The sequence below is a fragment of the Nymphalis io genome, chromosome 15, assembly GCF_905147045.1.
Source record: "Nymphalis io chromosome 15, ilAglIoxx1.1, whole genome shotgun sequence".
Taxonomy (NCBI): domain Eukaryota; kingdom Metazoa; phylum Arthropoda; class Insecta; order Lepidoptera; family Nymphalidae; genus Nymphalis; species Nymphalis io.
Window position 1 is genome coordinate 4,495,330 of NC_065902.1, and position 21,263 is coordinate 4,516,592.

Below are 21,263 nucleotides of genomic sequence, written 5' to 3' on the forward strand. Positions count from 1 at the left end.
GTTCCACTTGCTCAGATGGACATGTCACTAACCAACGTCGTAGTTTGTGAGATTTTGTAAAAGCAACACTATTAACTGATTTCGCGAAGGTATTAAAAATATGTTTTTAATTATTTTCAATTAATTGATACGGGTAACAAACGTCATTGCAATTATTAATTCAACAGCTTAATGCTATACTTTCCTTATTTTTAATACTGTTCGTATTCGTATAATACTGTTCGTGTTCGTATATCGTATAATACAAATTTATAAATACGTAAAATTTTGGCCTAACTAATGACTGCAGCAATCTTAAAAAAAAATTATATTATTAAAATTAAACGGTGTGAATTTTTATATCGAGTAATTTTATGATAATATGAATAAAATAAACAATACGGCATACGCGCGCAGATAATATCGCACGCATTAAATTTCTTAATTAAGAGAAATGGGAAAATAAAATAAAATTACATTAAATCGTGGGTTAACTCAGCTCTTACTCTTATTATTTCGGAGATCGAGCAGAGACGAGTTCAAAATTTACTTAATTACGTTATAAAGATACCAATCTGAACAAAGTGAGCTGAGATTCAAGGCGCCGATTTGATAGATGATCGCGATGGTTATCACGCCTTACAATCGTTATTTAAATTTATAAAATAATTTATTACAAATTACGAAGTTAAACTATACTTTTTACTAGAAACATTTTACAAACATATATAAACGTTTAACTGCAAATGTTAACTGAAGTATGAAATAATTAGCGAATAAAATAAAATTGACAAAAACTGAGCCATATTACTTGAATAACATTCTTTGAGGATAAAAACATTATGCTCTTCACTTAACGGACTATTTCCAGACAACAAGAATTTAATGTACTATTATAAGATAAGTTACACTTTAAATTACATGTTCGAAATGATGAATTAAGTTGAGATGGGTTTTTCCTTAACGGAACTAAATGAAGTGTCCTGTTATTAGAACTCAAACGGTGCAATCCCAATCTCGTTAGGGACAGCAACGGGGAGCGTCGCACGTTGAAATAGAAAACGCCGGTGATTAATTGCCAATTACTCGGACTGCCAAGTAATTCCTACTGATAGTTATGTATGTTCTAGGACATATTTTTACAGAAAACAAAAACTACCTAGACATTAAATGTATACATAGGTACCGTTAGCTTATAAAATAAGCTTAGACGGATTATAAATTGTTGAAAATTGTGACCAGAATTCACCTTACAATATTATTCTATTTCAGTATTTTTTTTTACTTTTAACAAAACTCAAAACATAAACTATGGGTATGCGCTTTATTTTAAATTAAGCATCGTTCACAATTTTTCAACAGCTTACAATTCCACTATTTTTTGTTATAATCTAACCGTATTTATAATTATAGGAATAAATAATTATAATTATAGGAATAAATAAACAACAGGATCATTTATGTTAAACTAAATATTTTACTTCATAATAATACTTGTCTAAGATTTCAAATATATTAAAAATGTTACATATGGTCTCACTAAGCTCGGTTCCACACTGACATAAGATTTAGTTAATGGTTTCAACAATGTAACAGACATGTACCGAATGAATTGAAGATGGTGGCCACTACAATGGTCGCTCGGGGAGTAACAAGGCTAATAAATGTATATTGCACGGAGCACACGAGGATATTCTGTTCTATTTGACACTCGGCATTTCGTTATTCTTAACGTTATTGGACTCAAACTGAACCTGTAAAATAAATATATTATTTATTGAGTACGAACAAATTTGAAGATAGTGTTACGTCCCCAATGCAAAATTGTAATTTGCTATGATATAATCCAATATTAAGCATGGTGTAATTGAATATTTTTCCAATTTGTCGCGCGTAATGGGGCAAGATTGAGTTGACGGTCCCCGGCGAGGGACCCTTCTCGGCGCAGGACACGCGCGACATTTCATCTTCACGCATAATTTTACGCTTTCAATTAAATTTCCTTTTACAACTGTTGTTTTACTTGTGTTTACTTAGCAACTTACGTGATAAATAATAACATCTATAGATATGTTTAAAAAATTAAAGCATAGGGACCTAAGACATATTGATATCTGATTACGTTTCTTTCACCGGTTTTTCTACGGTCAGGGTATGTCTTTTGCAAACCGGCGGTAATTTCTAATTTGACTACACTTCTATGTTGAATAAAGTAATCTGATTTGATTTCATTTGATTAGAAATATATACAAATATTTTTCGGTACAATAATTCATTTGAGATTAACAATTAAGTATTTTATATAATAAATAATAATTACATCGAACAATATTAATATTACTGAATACAAAAGATGATGTATTTATCTATGAAGAATAAAATAAATAAATTGAAATCTATAAAATATATGTAATACAAAAAGAACTGAATGGTTTTTAATAATAATTATAATGACTTAACCGGACTAACATACAAAAAAACTTTTTACTCGCGAAACAGTTCCCAAAGGATACGATTTGCTTTGCTGTACACACGATTTTAGTTCAAGGAAATAAGTTTATATTTTGTACTACTTATTTGTATTATTTAAGCAGAACTTTATCATTACCTTTAGCTAAAGATACACGACCGTTGTTTGTATCCACAACATTGCGTAGCAATATATCATAGAAGCGTGGATGCATGTCATGTCTCCGCACCAATATGCCTGGATTACCCCTGAATTCACTCGCACATACGCTATGCTTGTCACGTGCTATATTTCAGCCACCAACAAAAGGAAACCTATTTTTCTTTACATTCTTCCTTACGTATGCTCCATAATACATCTTCATTATTTTTTCCGCTGTTTTTTTCATCGATTTACGTAGTTAATAATAATTTTGCCTAAAATTTAGTGGTGAATAATATTGGTTTATAAAAAAGTCATATAAAATAATAATTAAGGAATTTGTAGTTTATTACGCGGATTAAATAACGAAGCTCTTTGATAGTTTATAATATAAATACCAATGCATTTTAACGTAGCAACAGCAAGGATGTCAGTCTACGTGACGCCGACTCATTCCAGTGGCGTTCAACAGTAGCATACTAATTCTCTCTGCGAGCGATTCCATGTAATTCCAGTTATCCCACCACCATCGAGCGCCAACCAGCATCTTGAATATGTTACAATTATTCTAACTCCGGCATAAATGCCTGACTGTACCAGAATTCATCTAACCGTAATTTCACTGACTCCTATCGGTATTCCTATCGAAACAATATTGTTCGACCGATAAACGCCGCAGCCGGCTCAATCGCTAGTACAATTACGATAGTGGTGTGAACGTTTCAACCGATATTATTTATTCAATTTTCACATATGTTAATTACAACTTTTATAAATGTATTAAGTAGTTAATATAATATTCATCACTTCTTATTTCAATTTTGCGCTATGCACAAAGAAATATTTATTGATCACTTATAACATAACAAGAGCCGACCTAAGAAAATTTTATGAGCTAACAAGTGACTAATACGGCATAAGAAGAATTACGACATAAGTATGATTCAGCAGTCGTAACTCACCTCCGCTTGAGGCTAAACAAACTCTGCTTATCGCGCGGCATAAATTGGCAACACGTCGTAAGGCGAGCCGCACTCTGCGTGCCGCTCTAGCTTTATCAGCATACTCTCGTAAAACAGCGCTCTCAGTTATTGCGGCTGGCTGCGACATTTTTTGACACTTTTTTCATATTGCGAAAGCTGATCGTTATTATTTTAACGTTATTAGTACTGCAGTCGAACCGAGACTAACCAATAGTTTCGATAAATATGTCTATTTGGCGCAAAGCGAGCTCCTATCAACTAAAAAACGTACCGCCTTGAGCGCGAACGTAATTAGAGGCCAATCGTAAAACGAAAGGGTTGCGCCCGGAACATCCCATCTGATAATGAGCTGTACTGGCGCGGCTCCAGCTGCCGCTCATATTAGGCGGCTCTCTGTACCGCTATCGTTACGACTTTTACACTTTTATGAGTTGTTTAGTTTACAGAGCCGGCTGGGTACGAACGCGTGCGCTGCCAAATGCTAGTTCGCGGCTCACCGCGCGCGTCCACTCCCTAAATATACCACCGCACCACCGCTACGTGTAAATGAGATGTACGTTTCGGCCTCGTTTGGCATTACGGGAACGCGCTAGTCATCCCGCGGTACATTAACTCTATCTACTCAGTTCACTTCACAATCACTATTGCGTAGATTTTTAGGTCACGTATTACTTAAAATGATAAAATTGAGATTTAAGGATCTTGTGAGACTTAATTGTGTTTATATCATAACATTTTTAAATCAATATATGCTTGTAAAATATAACATTAAAATGGAAGAGATTATATTATATTCGACACAAAATGTTTTTTTTTTTTGTTTACTACTAGTTACTCGTATATAGCTATATTTTCTTGTATAAGATACCGTACACAAATATAACATAGCATAAATAATGTTATTAAACTGACATTATGTGCTTTTGGTGGGTTTTGTTTTATTCCTTAATAACGTAACAACCGATTTAGTTTCATTGATCTGCTTTATATTTATAGAGATTTAGGCAAAACTACGTTGTTTTTATTAAAATCGTTCCCGTAGTTTCTTAGCTACATAAGAATAATTCTTCAAGGGCTTGGCACCGACTTCAGACAGTTTGGTGTTGTATATGTTTATGTAAAATTACGTAATAAAAAACCCAGTTGAATTTTCTTTTACTATTTAGTGCTAGTACAATTAATTTGTACTGACTTTTTTATTTTTGAATTGATGAAAGCTGATTTTGAACGAGTAAAATATATACCAATATATAAAATAAATATATATTTTTCGGTAACTTTACTGAATTCAGTCCACAGCGGTAAACAAATTTTCTTATGAAATAAACTACATTTCTATAAAAAAATATATCGTTTTAAGAAATGTATTTCATGTACATATATATCACACGATACATTTTACTATTGAATGTTATACATTTATCATCTTCTTACAAAAATAACTACCTTACCTTACTACCTAGTAATGTAATAAAAACAATTTATTTAATTGAATATAATAACTAAAGATATCTTTGAGATATATTTATAAAATTTTTACTATATACCAAGAAAGAAGATTAAATGAAAGAAGTTAATCTTCGGATCAACAACAAAAAGCTTTTAAATGAAAACCTATCAACCGACACCTCTCATAACTAACTGCCAGCATCCGTTTACAATGAGGTAGCCAGGCTTCGTTCTCGATGATATCAATTTTGTTCAGTGGCTCTTAATTAACATTTTCTTTTCTTTCCTTTCCAGGTGAGTGAGGCAGGGAATACAAACCTGACGGCTTTGTGCGGCCCGCGCGGCTCTCGTCTCGAGACAAAAAAGAATATTACACCGCATTCAATTCGAACACAGAAGAAAAAATATGATCTGCACTTTTGTAAACGCAAATGAGGTTCGCTTTGAAACGTAGGACTTAATTTAAATAACGTTGCTGAGCGGGCACCTGAAAACTGAAAGACATCGGATATATGCTAAAATAGTCGAGTGCCACTAAAACAATGTTTTTCAAAATGTTATTATCTACTATTTTATAATTATTTTTCTCTATATATTGTTCTATAAGCCTCGCACTTTTGACTGCCTCGTTGGTCTAGTGGTTTGATGTAAGGCCGCAGACCCGGAGGTCCTGGGTTCAATTCCTAGGTCGGGCCAATAAAACAGTTATTAGGTTTTTCTGTCAGAAAATTCTCAGTAGCAGCTCCGGAGTCTTAAAGTTGGAAGTGTTTACACTCCCGTGCCTTAGAAAACACGTAAAGCCGTTGGTCCTGCGCCTGAACTCTTTCCGGTCATGTCAGATTGCCGTCCCATCGGATTATGAGAGTTTAGGGAATATTTAGCTATTCTCCCTTGAGATTGCCCATCGTGGCCAAAATCGGTGTGGAGGACATTACTATTTAAAAAAAACTCACCGAGCTTCATCTCTCAGAAAATAACGTTTTAAGTCTTCTTTTCTTCCTGACTTTAAATGTCATATTTCACATTTTAGAAAGTTCATAATTACATATACATATACAAATAGTTCCACGGTTTAGTTATAACAACAATTACAAGCTCTAATCACGCTAACACACTTTTAGCCAGTATTTTTTGAATAAGCAAATTAAAAGTGAAAGCGTGCCAAACTGTGAAACGTAAACAACATGACCGCCAATCACAGAATCGCCAACATAACCGGCAATAGATAGAAAAACCCCTATTAAGTTACCGAAGCAGCAAGACTAAGGAAACCTTTATTATGTTGGCAAAAAATCCTTTTTTGTATGGAGTTGCGTCAGTCTCTTTGTACACTGCCCAATTGGTTATTTACGTTTTGAAACGTAGCATTTCAAATATAAATTCGATTACTGACAGTCAAGAGTCAGTCAAGTAGTTTAGCTGATATTTAATTTAGTATCGTTTTTCATCGATTTTTGCTGTTGAATAAAATATTTTGTGATATATATTAAATACAAAAATATATAGTAAACTTCCTGCTTTATTAACTTTAGATTCAAATTTTCTTAATATAATAATAATAATAGTGTAAAAATAGTATATTCAGTTGTTCGCCATAACAACAATGTAGATAATCTTTACCTTGTTGGTATGACGAACAAGTGGACGACGACAACTCAAATATGAAATTTATATACAGCTAAAATAAAATATTTCATAAAATCAATAATTTTAACTCCGGAAATAAATTCAGTTTACCAATGTTATTGACCGTAAATCTAAATTCATAACGTAGTCGTTACGTAAATCAAAATAATTTGTAGATAAAATGTATAAAGACAAAATGTAACGTTACATAACAAAGGAACTCCATCTTCAGGGCTTCGACCTTGGTAGCACCGACCCCTGAATGCTATTGACCCGTCGTAACGATCATGTTCGTTCACCCCAGTACTTTTTTCAAATAATTATGTTTCCTTTTGTAAAATCTTATGCGATATGTCATTAGCTTTTCATTTAAATGTTTTATATTTAATTTTTTTACTATAAAAATAGTATCGAAGTTTGAAGATTTTGTAACAAGTTATATCCTCACTTCATGTTTTTAAATTTTATGAAAAACATGTGAAGTACACTTCTGAATAGCCACAGCATTAACGTTGTATGAACTTTTTATTATATTTTCCGAATAGTAGAATAAAACCTAGCACAGAACAAGAGGTACGAACAAAGGGTACCTCGGTGCGGCGCCCTCCAGGGCTTTGCACCCTGCACTCGACTTGAGATAATACTTTATGTAACGCCCTAGCTTAGGAAAAACTGGAAAATCGTTTACTTGCATGCTCCATATAAAAGTTAATGTTTAGTCCGAGTTTAATTATGCATATGTAAATAAGACTAAGTGTCTACAAACAATCATTTTATTTAAAAAGGTTATCCCGACCCACACACAGGCTTAGGCTGTGCTTTTTATGTCAGTCGATAAAAGTAGATAAAAAGTATATAATACATCATTACATGATTACGAAAATTTTATAAAATACTCATAATGACACTGACCTGACTTCAATTAGCGAAAAAAAATTTAAACAACTGATTTGAACTGCAACCCTAAAACATTTCATAATATTATATTATTCATTTCTACAACATAAACGGTATTCAGGTCACTAACCTTCAGGACGACGCTCTTAAAAGATCATCCATGTCAAACTGCGATTCAAGTTAGATCGTAAGAATATATTAAAACTCAACGGTATTTTAATATTTGGAAAGTTTCTTGAACACTTGAATTCAACTAGTACTTGAACTTCCACGAACGCGCTCATATTTTTGGGTCATACCGCGGGTAACTTTATTCAGTCAGTCAGACCGTCGCAGTAGTAGGTACTTCAAAGTTTGCTCAAATATCGCTCTTGTTTGAAAATATTTGGTACGTAACACTCTTATAGTTATGGCATATTTCATAAAAGCATTTAATATTTGTCATAATCAGTTTCTTAGTTTAACTCGTCGATATGTTAAGGCATTTAAGCTATTTAATTAAAACCATTGTCAAAAATTTTCGAAATCATTTTTAACTAACAACAATAGAAAACATTTACAGAAAAAAAATTGTAGTGTCATTATTTTCATTTTAAAAATCGATATTTAAACGCTATTAATACAAAATCTTACGATGTGGCTTGCGATCGAACAACTGCTGCCAATCTACGGAAGTTATAAATTTGCGTAAACTTGTTTGACTTGCGAATTTCCGATGTTTGTCCGGACGTGCGGGTCCATTTAGCTGCTAACTGTTAACTTCTCTGCAAGTGCTGATAACTGAAATTGTCTAACTCATTTAGTATGTACATTATCAGTCTCTTAGTAAAATTCAGGCAATAAACATGAAAACCTACTGGTACTTTATTAACTCAACTGTCTGTCTATGTCAACTGAAATTTTACTTTTTAAAATACTAACGCAATATGCGGTGTGATCCGTACTGATAAATTCTTGTTTGAACTACCCAACTGAGATGAAACGAAATATAACTCTCACCTGCTTATTACGTAGATATAACAGCCGGATTACTTTTACCTTCTTTCATGGCGATGTAATAAAATTCAGCTTAAAAAGTACCTAATAGTTACCACGACTCTCACAGCTATATATGATATATATATTGGAATACTCCATGAATTTATCAAATATAAAAATTTTAACTTTAATATGTTGTTTCAATTACTCGCAATAGAAAAGATTAATGAAAGAAATTGTCATAAATATAAGTAATCTCATGAAAAATGAACAAGCAGAGCGGATAGGACGGAGCGTCTCATTTTAAATGTATCAAGAGTTTACTAAGAGTTGCAGCGCTGAACCCGACGACGGGAGTGGCTGAAAACAATCTCAACTGCGTTAATCACTTATTTACAGCCCCGGACCACTCCGCCAGAGTATTTGTAATGAACGTTGAGAATTCTGGGGAATCCTAATGAACCGTGAGAATTTCGATTGTAATGAAGCGACTCGACTCCGCAATGACAAGTTTTCAACGGTTTTGTTAAGTCTTATTGCGTAGCTTAATCGGACATTGTTGGCGTGCATCGAGAGCAACGCGGGAAGTAATTCCATTGGGTTCCGCCGGATATATCTCCCGAGCGCAGAGACCTACGACTAATCGGTTTGTCATTTCCGCAATCGACCGCCACGACGCCGTTTTGAATACTTAATATTTATCTATTGTGTACTTTGATTGTTCCTGGTTTTACTATAATTTATAATAACACATTCAAAAACATTTTATTACTTCCAAAATAATAAAATAATAATTGCAGCATGTAATTTTTACGTTAAACAACGATTATTTTTTTTTGTTTAAGTTAAAATAATTATTAATTTTTAACAAACGTAATTTAACTTCAACTGTTAGGGTCAAGTCTTGCAAAACTGAACTTTAAATTAGCTCCTATCAAACGATTGAGTTAAAATTTTACACACACTTTTGATGAAGTAATAATGGAATCTAATATAATAAATATCGTAATTTTCTTTAAAATTTCCGAAATATAAAGTTTAGTAATTTTAAGCTTATTTTATGTACCGGTCTGTGATACAACATTTTCAAACAAACGAATTCTTAACTTTTTTTTCCTTAAGATGGAGCGAAGTAAGTCTAATTTTATATAAAAATCCTGAAACACTTTTCGCAACGCAGAATTGTAGAAAATAAAATTATTTACGATCTGTTTTTTTAATCCGAGTTGATTGTAGCTTAGAATTCTCGCGTCTTTTTGTTCAAAACTTCAATTGGCACTTTAAAAATTCAAGACAAACGCTTTTAGTGCAGCACGGTAAGGGAGCAGTAAAATAACTTGGGACTCTTAGAGCTCTCGAGGTGCACCGACTTAAGTCGAAACATCAAACAGAGCCGTTGACTTAGCCAATGGGGTTATTGGATAGATAAACTATAAACTAAAAGTCTGCTACTCGCTCTTGGAACTCTTTTGACATCAGTTTCTTTTTAGTTCGCTTTGAATATAAGTTAGAAAATCTCAGAAAATAACCTTCCAATTTTCCGAACTTGTTAAAATTAGATTAGAGATTAAGCTTTAAGATGCCGTGCCCTCTTAACAGCAATCCATGTAGTTGGCAATCTCTAAGTCAAACACTTCTTAACTTTTTTGTAAAGACTCACTGCATAGTGATAAAGGACGATCGATGGCGCTCTGTATTGAAACTTTTTATTTTCTTACAAACCCTTAAGATCGAGATTCTAATAGACTAAATATTCTAAGAATATTTTATTAATATTTTATTTGAATACACTATATTTATTTTTTAATTATACATTAATTTTACCTAATCATTCTAAATACTATATATTCATATTTTCGGATGCTTAAAAATTCCTACGTACCAAATAATAACAAAATTATTTTATCACTTGATAGTTTATTATTTTTATTACAATACGAGTTATTTTATTCGAATACACACTGGAAACAAAATATCTTCAGAAAAATAAAAAAAACTACTTTCTATTCATGATGCAATTAACGTACAATTATTATTGTTTTGTTTAAAGGTATATAAGCCATTTAATCAATACTTTTATCAAAGATGTACCTGGATAAAAACAGGGCACATTCATTTTATATGAATTAGGAATAATTCGATCGGTTTACGATCACACCTGAAAGAAGGGCAAAACATTCAAGTTTATTATGTATTTTTAGTCATTCTAAAAATATTCGAAATAGGTTTTTTTTATTTTAATTGTTGTTATAAAATGAAAGTTAGCCCAAATCATATCCCAACAAAATTACTTATTAAAATTTCATCTTAAAATATTCCAAACCCATGTTAAAAAGGATATTAAACAGCGACCACTTGGTATAGATCCAAATGCATATTTTTATTGCCGTTTCTCAAATTTATTCTCCTTAAAATAGGGAGTAATTGAAGTCTAGTGTCGCAAGAGTAACAATGTAGCTACTATCCTTCATTTCTATCGCTTTAATAATACATTTAAATATTTTTAATAAAGATTTAAAAAAATATATTATCATACATAAGTATAATTCAATTGTTATTCCTCACCCTCGTAAAATTATAATTATAATATGAAATATATAAAACACGAAATAATCACCGTCACACCCCCGTTATTGCACCAAGAGTCTCGAGTTTCCAATTATATCTTGCAGTTTAGCTAACTCATATAAAAGTTCCGACCCATGTCTTTAACTAGATCCCCACGATGCTTCGTCTAAGGCTATAATAATTTCAAATTAATCCATAACTGTTCAAGTACACTTCAAAGTTTGTTATTTAATTATTATATTTATGTTTTTTTAATTTCTTAGTTTCGTAACTAAGAAATTAAAAAAAGATCATCATGAAGAAGATATAGGTTTCAAATTATTCATTAATGTTTTTTCTCTTAATAATTTCAGTAATCACTTAAGTTTTAAAAAGGACAATCTCATCAACACAAAATCAGATACAACGCGGGGCTAACAATTTGAATAATTTTATATTATCACAATATTTACAAATTAAAACTACTTAGTCGTATTGTATTACTAATCTATAAATTATTCATTAACATTTTCCTAATAACGCTATAGTTTTATAATTTACTGAAATTTAAATTACTTTTCATGTTTATAGTAGAACACTGAAGTGTTTAATGTGTTCCACTTTTTCAATTCCGCCGTGATTTCATTACGTTGCTGGCGACATCATGGAGCGAATATCGTGACAGCCTACGCGAACCGGAACCGCATTCGCAACACGGTTATGAATATCAAAAGTGCTAACGGTGTTCGTCGATGCAATCATGTCACTGAAAAATCGTTTCAATTTGGTAGCAGAACTCGGGCGGAAAATGGCGGCACGGGTGCGAGCGCGGCAGCACCGAGCGGTAATATGCTATTACCGTCGTAACAACGTTACTCCCGACTTAATTCTGCCCCCGGCACTGCACCGGCCAGATTCGCTAATTTCTCTTATGTGAGACGACGAACATCAATACCCAATTTGAATATATCTTAAAACGAATAGTTGCCATTAATATCGTTTGGTCTTTGATTATATACGCGTCGTATATTCTGTTTTATTTTTTTAATTAGAGAGGACAGAATTAGGATCATAAAAACATTTAAAATATTAAATTGTCTTATATAAGTAATATATTAAGTAAATCTAAATAAAAAAAAACTAAAAAAGAAAATTCCTTTTACTTACCAACCTTATTCAAAAAATAAGATTTTTTTTCCTGTATCATTTACGAAACAAGCATTGACGTATACTCGGAAGTGCAATATTCTAGGTATTCCATGTACGTAACGGTAGTGATAGCAATCCTTACCTAGATATTCAACTAAATCCCGAAGGAACATCAATAGTTCTCTACAATGGCTACGGTTAGCGCTGGCTGTCGGCCACATCACATTCAAAGGAGCTATTAGCAAAGCACACCGATAGACGTCAATTGAGTTTGAAGGCCCATACAGCAGAGTAGTCAGGTTTAATCGCAGAGACAAAATAACATCTAGGTATATATGGCTTGTAGATGAATTGCTAACGATGACAACAGCACATATTACTCTTTCTGGACCCGTTGAGTGAAATTGCGTTAACATGTTTTAAACATTAAAGTAAGATAACTTATAATTATAGCAATAAATAAAATAATCCTAATGAAATCGAACAATAAAATATTATCAATATCAAAAGTCAACGAACAGGCTATTCTAGGTTAAAGGAAAGCATTTGAGCGTGTAATTTTAAAATGAAATCGCTGCATTAAAAATCGGTATTTTCTTATATTCATAGAGTTGCTTCAAATCCCGCTTTACTTCGAAGAATCGAGGAGATAGACTGCTATTGAAGTCCCCGGTGAACATCAATGCCTATTGCCACGTCGCTTATCTACAATATACGGCGTGAGAAAGGCGTTCAGGGAGATAGGGTCGTTTTAAGGAGAAAATGCAACTCTAAACAATTATAGCCTTTGAAACATAATGTAATAATAACTTGTGTGATTTAAATTTCGGATTCGTATTATGAAATAGTATAGCCTATTCCAAACACAAGAGTAATAAACCCAAATAAACAACTTGGTCACCGATATCAATTGACGCGATATCATTGGTCGAGATCATGAATAATCTATGATATTCACTAGGGAATCGCAAAAAAATGGCGTTTTCAATGTCCGCGAAATTGTAATCGGAACTTCTTAAGTTGAATTAATTTGGTTGTAACTAGTTAAGTAAAATAGTGGTCTATTATAAATAAAAGTAAACTAATTAAGAACTGTTCATAGTGTAATACAGCAGAATTATTTGAAAATCGCATTAAATTTGTAAATCTTGTTTAATAATAATAATAATCATATATTTGCATGAAACATAGTTTTACAGATGTCATGATTTTTTTATAAGTCTCTAATACATTTCGCCCACGATAGGCACGTATATTTGTTAACAAGTAATTGTTTGTTAATAAAATAAAGTTTTTGTAAACGCTAATATTTCTAACTTAAAAAAGAAAATATTATCCAAAATTATCCATTTACTAAAGTTTAATGTATCATCAAATTCATTATTTTTTTATTAATTCAATACATTCTTGAATTTTAAAATATTCATTTATAGAGTAGATTTTTTATCAATTAACCATTTTTTAAGCTTAGACCTTAGTAACCTTAATGGTAAATCCCTTAAGCTTTTTGGTATATTATTAAATATTTTGATGCACATTATATAGGATTTTACTGGTGGTAGGGCTTTGTGCAAGCTCGTCTGGGTAGGTACCACCCACTCATCAGATATTCTACCGCAAAACAGCAATACTTGATATTGTTGTGTTAAGGTTTGAAGGGTGAGTGAGCCAGTGTAATTACAGGCACAAGGGACATAAAATCTTAGTTCCTAAGGTTGGTGGCGCATTGGCTATAAGCGATGGTTGACATTTCTTACAATGCCAATGTCTAAGGGCGTTTGGTGACCACTTACCATCAGGTGGCCCATATACTCGTCCACCTTCCTATTCTATAAAAAAAAAAAAATTTTTTTGGAAGAGAGCACAGTGGCAAGGTGGTATCAATAACCTAGTAGGATCTCTTAATCCAAGCTTGCTTCTATCACCTGCTTTTTCGAATAAATGTGAAATTTTTTTTACAAATATGACTACATCCATTATATATAACCCAGCTAGTTTCAAGATTTTGTTAACTTTAAAAATCGGTCTACATGAATCTAAAGGTAGATTTCCAAAAATAGCCCGTATACACTTTTTCTGACGGATAAAAACATTATTAAAATTAGTAGAATTACCCCCATAAAATTAAGCCATAATTTAATAAAGAAACAACATATCCATAATATGCAGTGAGAGCAGCATCTTTGCCAACAGTACGTTGTAGTTTGCGAAGAGCATCAGCATTGTGAAGAGCATTATCTTTGTTCCTACTCCGATTGGAATAGCGTATAGTTTTTTACAAGCTTTTATTTAATTTGCAATGTATGTTTGTTCGGGTAAAATCTTGCAAATCAATTTTGAAGCAGATATCTTCAACCGAATGAGCTGAAATTTTTCTTGTTATGCCAGGTTGACTTAAATACTATGGATAAAATACATTAAAATATATCTATTTCAAAATGCTTACAGTTTTAAGGCGGACATAAGCTAATATAGTATATTTTTGTGAGGTATCTTTATTTATTATATTTTGCAATTTATAATAGAACGCTTATACACTAAATGTTTGCATGGTTAAATTTAACATTCTATCCGATAATATTGTTTTCAATATGACATAATATAATTACTTTTACGCTAATCAATCGCAATTCTTCAGATCTCGTAGCGCACGTACTTTTTCTCTATTTTTAAGTTTACTCATTCCCTATTCAAAGTTTTGGCTAATGCTATTTTAGTTTTTATTCATCAAACAACATTTGTTTAATAAAAATATTTCTTCTGAAATTACGCAAAGCTTCAAATAATGAGCATATTATTCTACTAGCTAGTCGTCCGGGTTTGTAAGGTTAGATTAAAAGAAAAATGTATTTTGAATAGAATTTTCGTAAAATCCGTTCTTAGTAAACGTCTACGTCGGGAAAGGAGTACTTAGTGACAAATTTCAAGTCAATCGGGCGAATAGTTTAGATCCCGTGATTTTGCTTAATCTTCTATAGTCTTCTATTATATATATATATATATATAAGATTATTTATACTTTATATAAATAATCTTATATATATATATATATATATATATATATATATATATATATATATATACTCTAATATATATATATATATATATAAGATAACTTTTAAAAACCGGAAAAAGCACTGTTGTTAGAGAGGTTTTTAAATTTTAAAGCGGAAATATGTCTACTTACTGATTTGTAATCAATTAGTATTATTATTAAAATTATGTGTTGAGAGTTTGTTGGAGTGTATTAATATGGGCACGTTTTTTATTAACAAATAGTATTAAAATTATTAACAAGTAAGATAAGGGCTCCATATGCCGACGGAGTTGACAATCGTTTTGACAGGCGGCCGGTGTCGAGGGGCGCCAAGCACGCCACGGGGGACCACATCCCACTGACATTTTATTATTTTTATGCTAATTCCTCCACTCGAACCGTGAAATAAAATGTAATTTGAAAACTCTTTTCTCTTTCTCCGCGTCCGGTCATCGCTGTCTAAATATTTTCGCACGATTATTTTTGTAAAAACTTAAAAGGTAGATTAGGGAATTAAATAATATTACGAGGCGTAGATCTCAATGTTTAATGTCGCGACATCTTTTCTAGCGACGCTAAAATGTAACTTGACACAAACGAGAGCATGGACGAATAATTTTAATGGATCTCTGACAGATTATTTCGGAAAATTAAATTTTAGCTCGTTGGACACAGACCATAAAGTTCATGCTTACAAATCTCTTTGTTATGACATCGTAACGAGATTATGTCCATTTCGTCGTGAAGACGTCGCCATGTCGTCCTGATATCGCATGTTTTATTATTTTATGCTATAAATGCTGCGTTCCTCCGCTAGAGTAATACAGAAACAAATTAATATGTACATAGAATACGGCTCGCAAAAAAAACTAAATATGTTTTATTTGTTCTCAAGTTTATAAAGAACCATTCATATAACTTGATTATTTTGTATCAAGTTTATTGTTATGAAAAATCTTGAACGTTACCGTTCGCACAACCAGTCACGTGTTCACGTGGCATTACTCACGTTTCTTAACTCGTATTAGAATAGGCTTCTGTTTGTCCATAACGTCAAATAACCTCAACGTGCCCTGAAGTCCTTCAAAACAACTGGAAACTTATTCGTTAGCTCACGCGTACTGCGAATGAAATTATTACCAACTCAAATTTTACTTTTCAAATTCATTTTGATGTTTATTGGGCTTCATCAGCTTTTACAATGAAACATAAGCTTATAACGTTTAAATATTTTAGAAACGTTATACATAAAATAAACTAACTGAGGAACAATATTAATGTATTCTTTATTGATTAATAAAAAACTGCGAATCGAAGGGACTAAAACGATTACCTTTTGGATAAATTTGGTTTGCAAAATAACAAATTCACAGTCTTAGGTACGTCCAAAAACCTGAATAAAACTCTATTATTAATGATGTTTGTATCTTAGTATTTCAGTAATTTAAAAATCTCTTTTAAATCTTTACACATGAAACTTCGGTAATTATGTTTCTGATGTTTTTAAATTACACGCGTAAGTTAGTCTGCATTCAACCACGCTCATTATTTCGACGTGACATTACAACATTAACTTTGAAATGTGGTTGCAAATTTCATCCAAAGTTTGCAATTAACTAGTCGCCTGATGTAATACGTAAAAGAGTCTTGTTTATATGGCAATAATACATTTTGAATGTTGAATAATAAATTATAAGTATAATTTATTATATATTTAATAGTAATTAAAAATGTAAAAAAATTCACCTACTCAAAACGATGTAACAAAATGAGCGTCGAAATGAAAAATTTAACTTCCAAAACATAGTTCATACTCTCTTTCATATTTCCCCAGTGTCCCCTAATAATGTTATTGAAATAATTATATTAACAACAGCGACGGCCAAAACCGGCGTTGGTTAGTTTTAATTACCCTCGAAAGCTATATTTTATACAACAAATTTTGGTGCACAACTGTTAACAGCTTATTATAAATATGGTTAAGTAAATCGGCTTGTTTATTAAATAAAATATTGAACCACTAAATGAGTACCTATACTTGTGGGAAAATTGGAAATGCAACTTTAAAATTTGCACATCGAGCTAACTCTCTAATGAAAACTACGTGCGGGCCTAATGAGATCACTCTGTGAATGTGACAACGCATAAATCTAGCGTAATAAACGCAGCATCCGTTAAATAGGGCCGAGGCAGTCAAATTGTCCACAATGCGATTATTCCATTACGTGAAAGCTGCTACGACCACAAACTGAAATACACACTAGAGCGTTGTACTTACGACTTGGGTGCCTCGTCTAGTTCCATTTGTTATGTACACTTGATTAAATAGTTTTTTATATTTAATTTTACTAGAGTATATAAACAAGCGGTAGGTAGCCGATTGTTAAGTAAAAAAATATTGTTTTAATTATGTGACACTAGCTACCCCATCCCGACTTCATATGGACAAAATCTATGATATTATATCAATAATGATATATAATCAAATATTATAATACAAGGATGGATACAAACGATCTATCACCGTGTTGTGCTAATCCACCCTAACGCACGCTCCAAATCCTACGTTTTTTTTCATATGCATTTATTCAAATGTCTTGTAATATTTCTAGCTAATTCAAATCAAGTCAACTTGCAAATTCTATAAATTGGAAATTCTTCTAAAGTAATATTACTCTTATTTTGATAAGTATTAATAAAATTAAAATAAAGTAAGAAGTTTTTGGCAAGGAAAGCTATAGCGGCCTAAAAATACCTTTAACGATGATTACAATAGTGATGGTTCAAAACAATATTAATATATTATTCACGAGAATTGCCTAACTTATGATGAAAACCAAAGCAATGGTTTTCATCATAAGAAAGATCAGAAGAAATAAACGAACAAACGAACAGTGCGAACTTGTTTAATACCATTTTAAGAAAATAATACTTTAATAAAGATTTGAAACAATGTAATTTGTATAATTTATTTCAAGCACAATAAATATCCTAAAAAATATGATAATAATACACAAAAACGAAAAGTTGTACAGCTATAAATATATTTTTTTTCTTTACAGTCTATCTCAAGTGCGGCGACCATCGCAGCTGGACCCGCACGGCACAAGAAGCGTGCTCGCTCGCGCACTCGATGTTTGGGAGCAAGCCTCAAGACTAACATTCACGGAGGTCAATTCAGATGATGCTGATATTGTAGTTTCATTCGCAAAGTAAGTGTTTTATTTTGAATTGACACCCACTACTTTTTGTTTTTTTCCACAACACATTTAAAATGAACATTGTTGAAAAATTTATAAAGTGAAATAAAATACAGATTATTTATCAGAATTATTTAACAATATATGTAAATAAATGTAGGTAATACATAAATTCGTTAAAATTAATTGTATCTCGCTCGCAACTTCCTCCGAAATCGGCTCACTCTTCTTACAAAGCCCCCATTTGTCAAGTTTATATAATACCAAATATAGATCATATTTAGTATAATTGTATAGTTAGTTAAACGTTTTTAAGAAAAACACATTTTTTTTTTTTATAGAATCGGAAGGTGGACGAGCATATGGGCCACCTGATGGTAAGTGGTCACCAAACGCCCTTAGACATTGGCATTGTAAGAAATGTCAACCATCGCTTATAGCCAATGCGCCACCAACCTTGGGAACTAAGATTTTATGTCCCTTGTGCCTGTAATTACACTGGCTCACTCACCCTTCAAACCGGAACACAACAATATCAAGTATTGCTGTTTTGCGGTAGAATATCTGATGAGTGGGTGGTACCTACCCAGACGGGCTTGCACAAAGCCCTACCACCAGTATAGTTATATAGTTCTCGTTTAGACAGACATTTTAAAATCTTGCATTCTAAAAAAAAGTATCAAATACGTTTCTTGATTCATTGCGCTGATAATAAATAATAATCAAGCGTGGATTTGGGGGACACGTCCTATCCATTTAAGAGGATTTGCGACATTCTCGTGCGAGGCATCACAATAAGATTCAAACAAAATACTTTTAACGTTTAAAATCTAGAGATATTGGCAAACTCTCTTTGTAACTCGAAATACAAGATACTTTTTTCATAGCGTTAAAAATAATGTTTCACTAAAAAAAAGTAGGCATTGTAAAACTCTTGGAAAAATGTACTAATTGTTCAAAAAAAGAATCATGTTCAGAATAAAATAGTTTATTTTTTACAAAATAAAAAATAGATTATCCATTTGCACAACAATAGTCCAAGCATTAAACGATAGGTAGTCTATCGTTTTCATTCAAGGTGAACCGTTTCTACTCGATTCTGTATTACTGAAAGAACGTGACTTGCTAAATTCACTTTGCTATTAATGTAATAGGTCCTTCTCACGGTAAATTGTATCGTTCACAATCCACGAATTTTATTAGCAAGAGTAATATCATTTTACTTAAAATATCGTAGTAAAACACCACTTTCACCTTTCCAATTATGTAATGTTTCTGTATTTATTAAAGCCATAAATCATGCAGGAAAATAATTTACGTAACAAAAATTCAGAAGAAAATAATCCCACGAAATGAGCTATACAAAAATACAAATTACGCGTAGCCGAAGACTTGAGTTGCATATCGAATGAGCGTAGGGCGAAGTTTCGCTTGTTAGATCACCGTAGACGACGATATGAGAAAGTACCAGCGACAAAAACCTCAACTGAGGACATATTGCGGCCGCCATATTGCTGGGAACGTTGCAAACTTGCAGCATAAAGTTCACTGTCTACATCAAATTTTCTCGTTTTTTTTTCTACGAACTATGCGAGCGGCAAGTTGCGATCACGCGCACTCTTTTATTAGTTGCGACGGGATACTTCCGAATGCCCGACACGAGCTCTGATATCGTATGATAACATTTCCGAACTTTTAGTCGAGTTACGAGCTTCTTATTCGAAACAAAGACAAGATGTAACAGTTAGCTAATTTCGCTAATGTTTCTTATGTAGTAGTAAATAATTTGTTCAATTATTGTTTAAGTTTTTATTGTACCTATTTGTATGGTATACTTTGTGTAACGATTATTTCTAAGGTTGTAGTTTAATATTTAAATTTTAATAATTTATTTTTAATAAGCTCTATCTGTAAATTAGAACTATATTTAACAGTATTTTTTTATTATTTTTTATAAGCTATAATTTTTTATAGCAAGAACTTCATTATTTTCGGCCATCTTGTCAATAAGCGCAACTTTAATTAAAAATCAATTAAAATTGTCTTAGGTTTATTTTGCAATAACTTTTATATTATATTTCAAGCTCTATATAATTTTACTTAATGTACAAAATAATGCAATGATTACAGAAAGCACAGCGTCTTACTGTATGCGTCTGCAGATTTATTACTCCCATAAACTGATATGACTCAAGCAATAAAGAATTCATACAATTTAAAACCTCCTATATAATTTCGACAGTATAAGATTAGGCATAAATGTGGACATAAAATTTAAAATGTTATTATAAATTTGATAGCCTTTGTACAAAATATATGAAGTGACTGAAAACCGGAAAATTTTAATTACATTAATCGTTTAAATAAACTGTCACAACCACACAAACTACTATCACGTCCATCTATGTACTTTAGATAGCGGTGTACCATACACACCATCACCGCAATAAATCATCCTTGAACTCGGAAACTTTCCATGCAAACCCATTATATTGATGGCGTATGTCAGCACTACACTTTCCCATTGGTACGGAAAGGGTTTAAAATAGACCTCGTTAATATCCATATTTCTAACGATACTTTTTTTAAAAGATTAAACTATGCGATAGTTACATATTATTTTGACCACTCCTTCATGTCTATCCACATTAAAATGCTTGATTACATTATATTTGGTCCTCAAGTAGTATTTCCGCTAGCCATAATAAATAATTCATAGCAGCATAAATGCTAAATTTAGACCTGGTAACATTAAACAAAATCGTAATTACAAATCATAATTTTTCATTTTCATCAAGTCCACATTC

General features: G+C 32.1%; 1 protein-coding gene and 1 long non-coding RNA gene across 2 annotated transcripts in view; one reads left to right on the top strand and one right to left on the bottom strand.

Moving 5' to 3' along the window:
* LOC126773616 (matrix metalloproteinase-2-like) overlaps positions 1–21,263 on the top strand; it is a 152,816-nt gene that overhangs the window by 125,391 nt on the left and 6,162 nt on the right. Inside the window, exon 5 of the mRNA XM_050494600.1 lies at positions 18,319–18,468. Within this exon, the coding sequence (XP_050350557.1) occupies positions 18,319–18,468 (150 nt within the window). The remainder of the gene's footprint in view (positions 1–18,318; positions 18,469–21,263) is intronic.
* LOC126773634 (uncharacterized) lies at positions 1,437–3,759 on the bottom strand. The gene is made up of 2 exons (XR_007669755.1): positions 3,553–3,759; positions 1,437–1,733 (listed from the first exon to the last, which is right to left on the bottom strand). It is a non-coding gene; the product is annotated as an uncharacterized LOC126773634 (long non-coding RNA).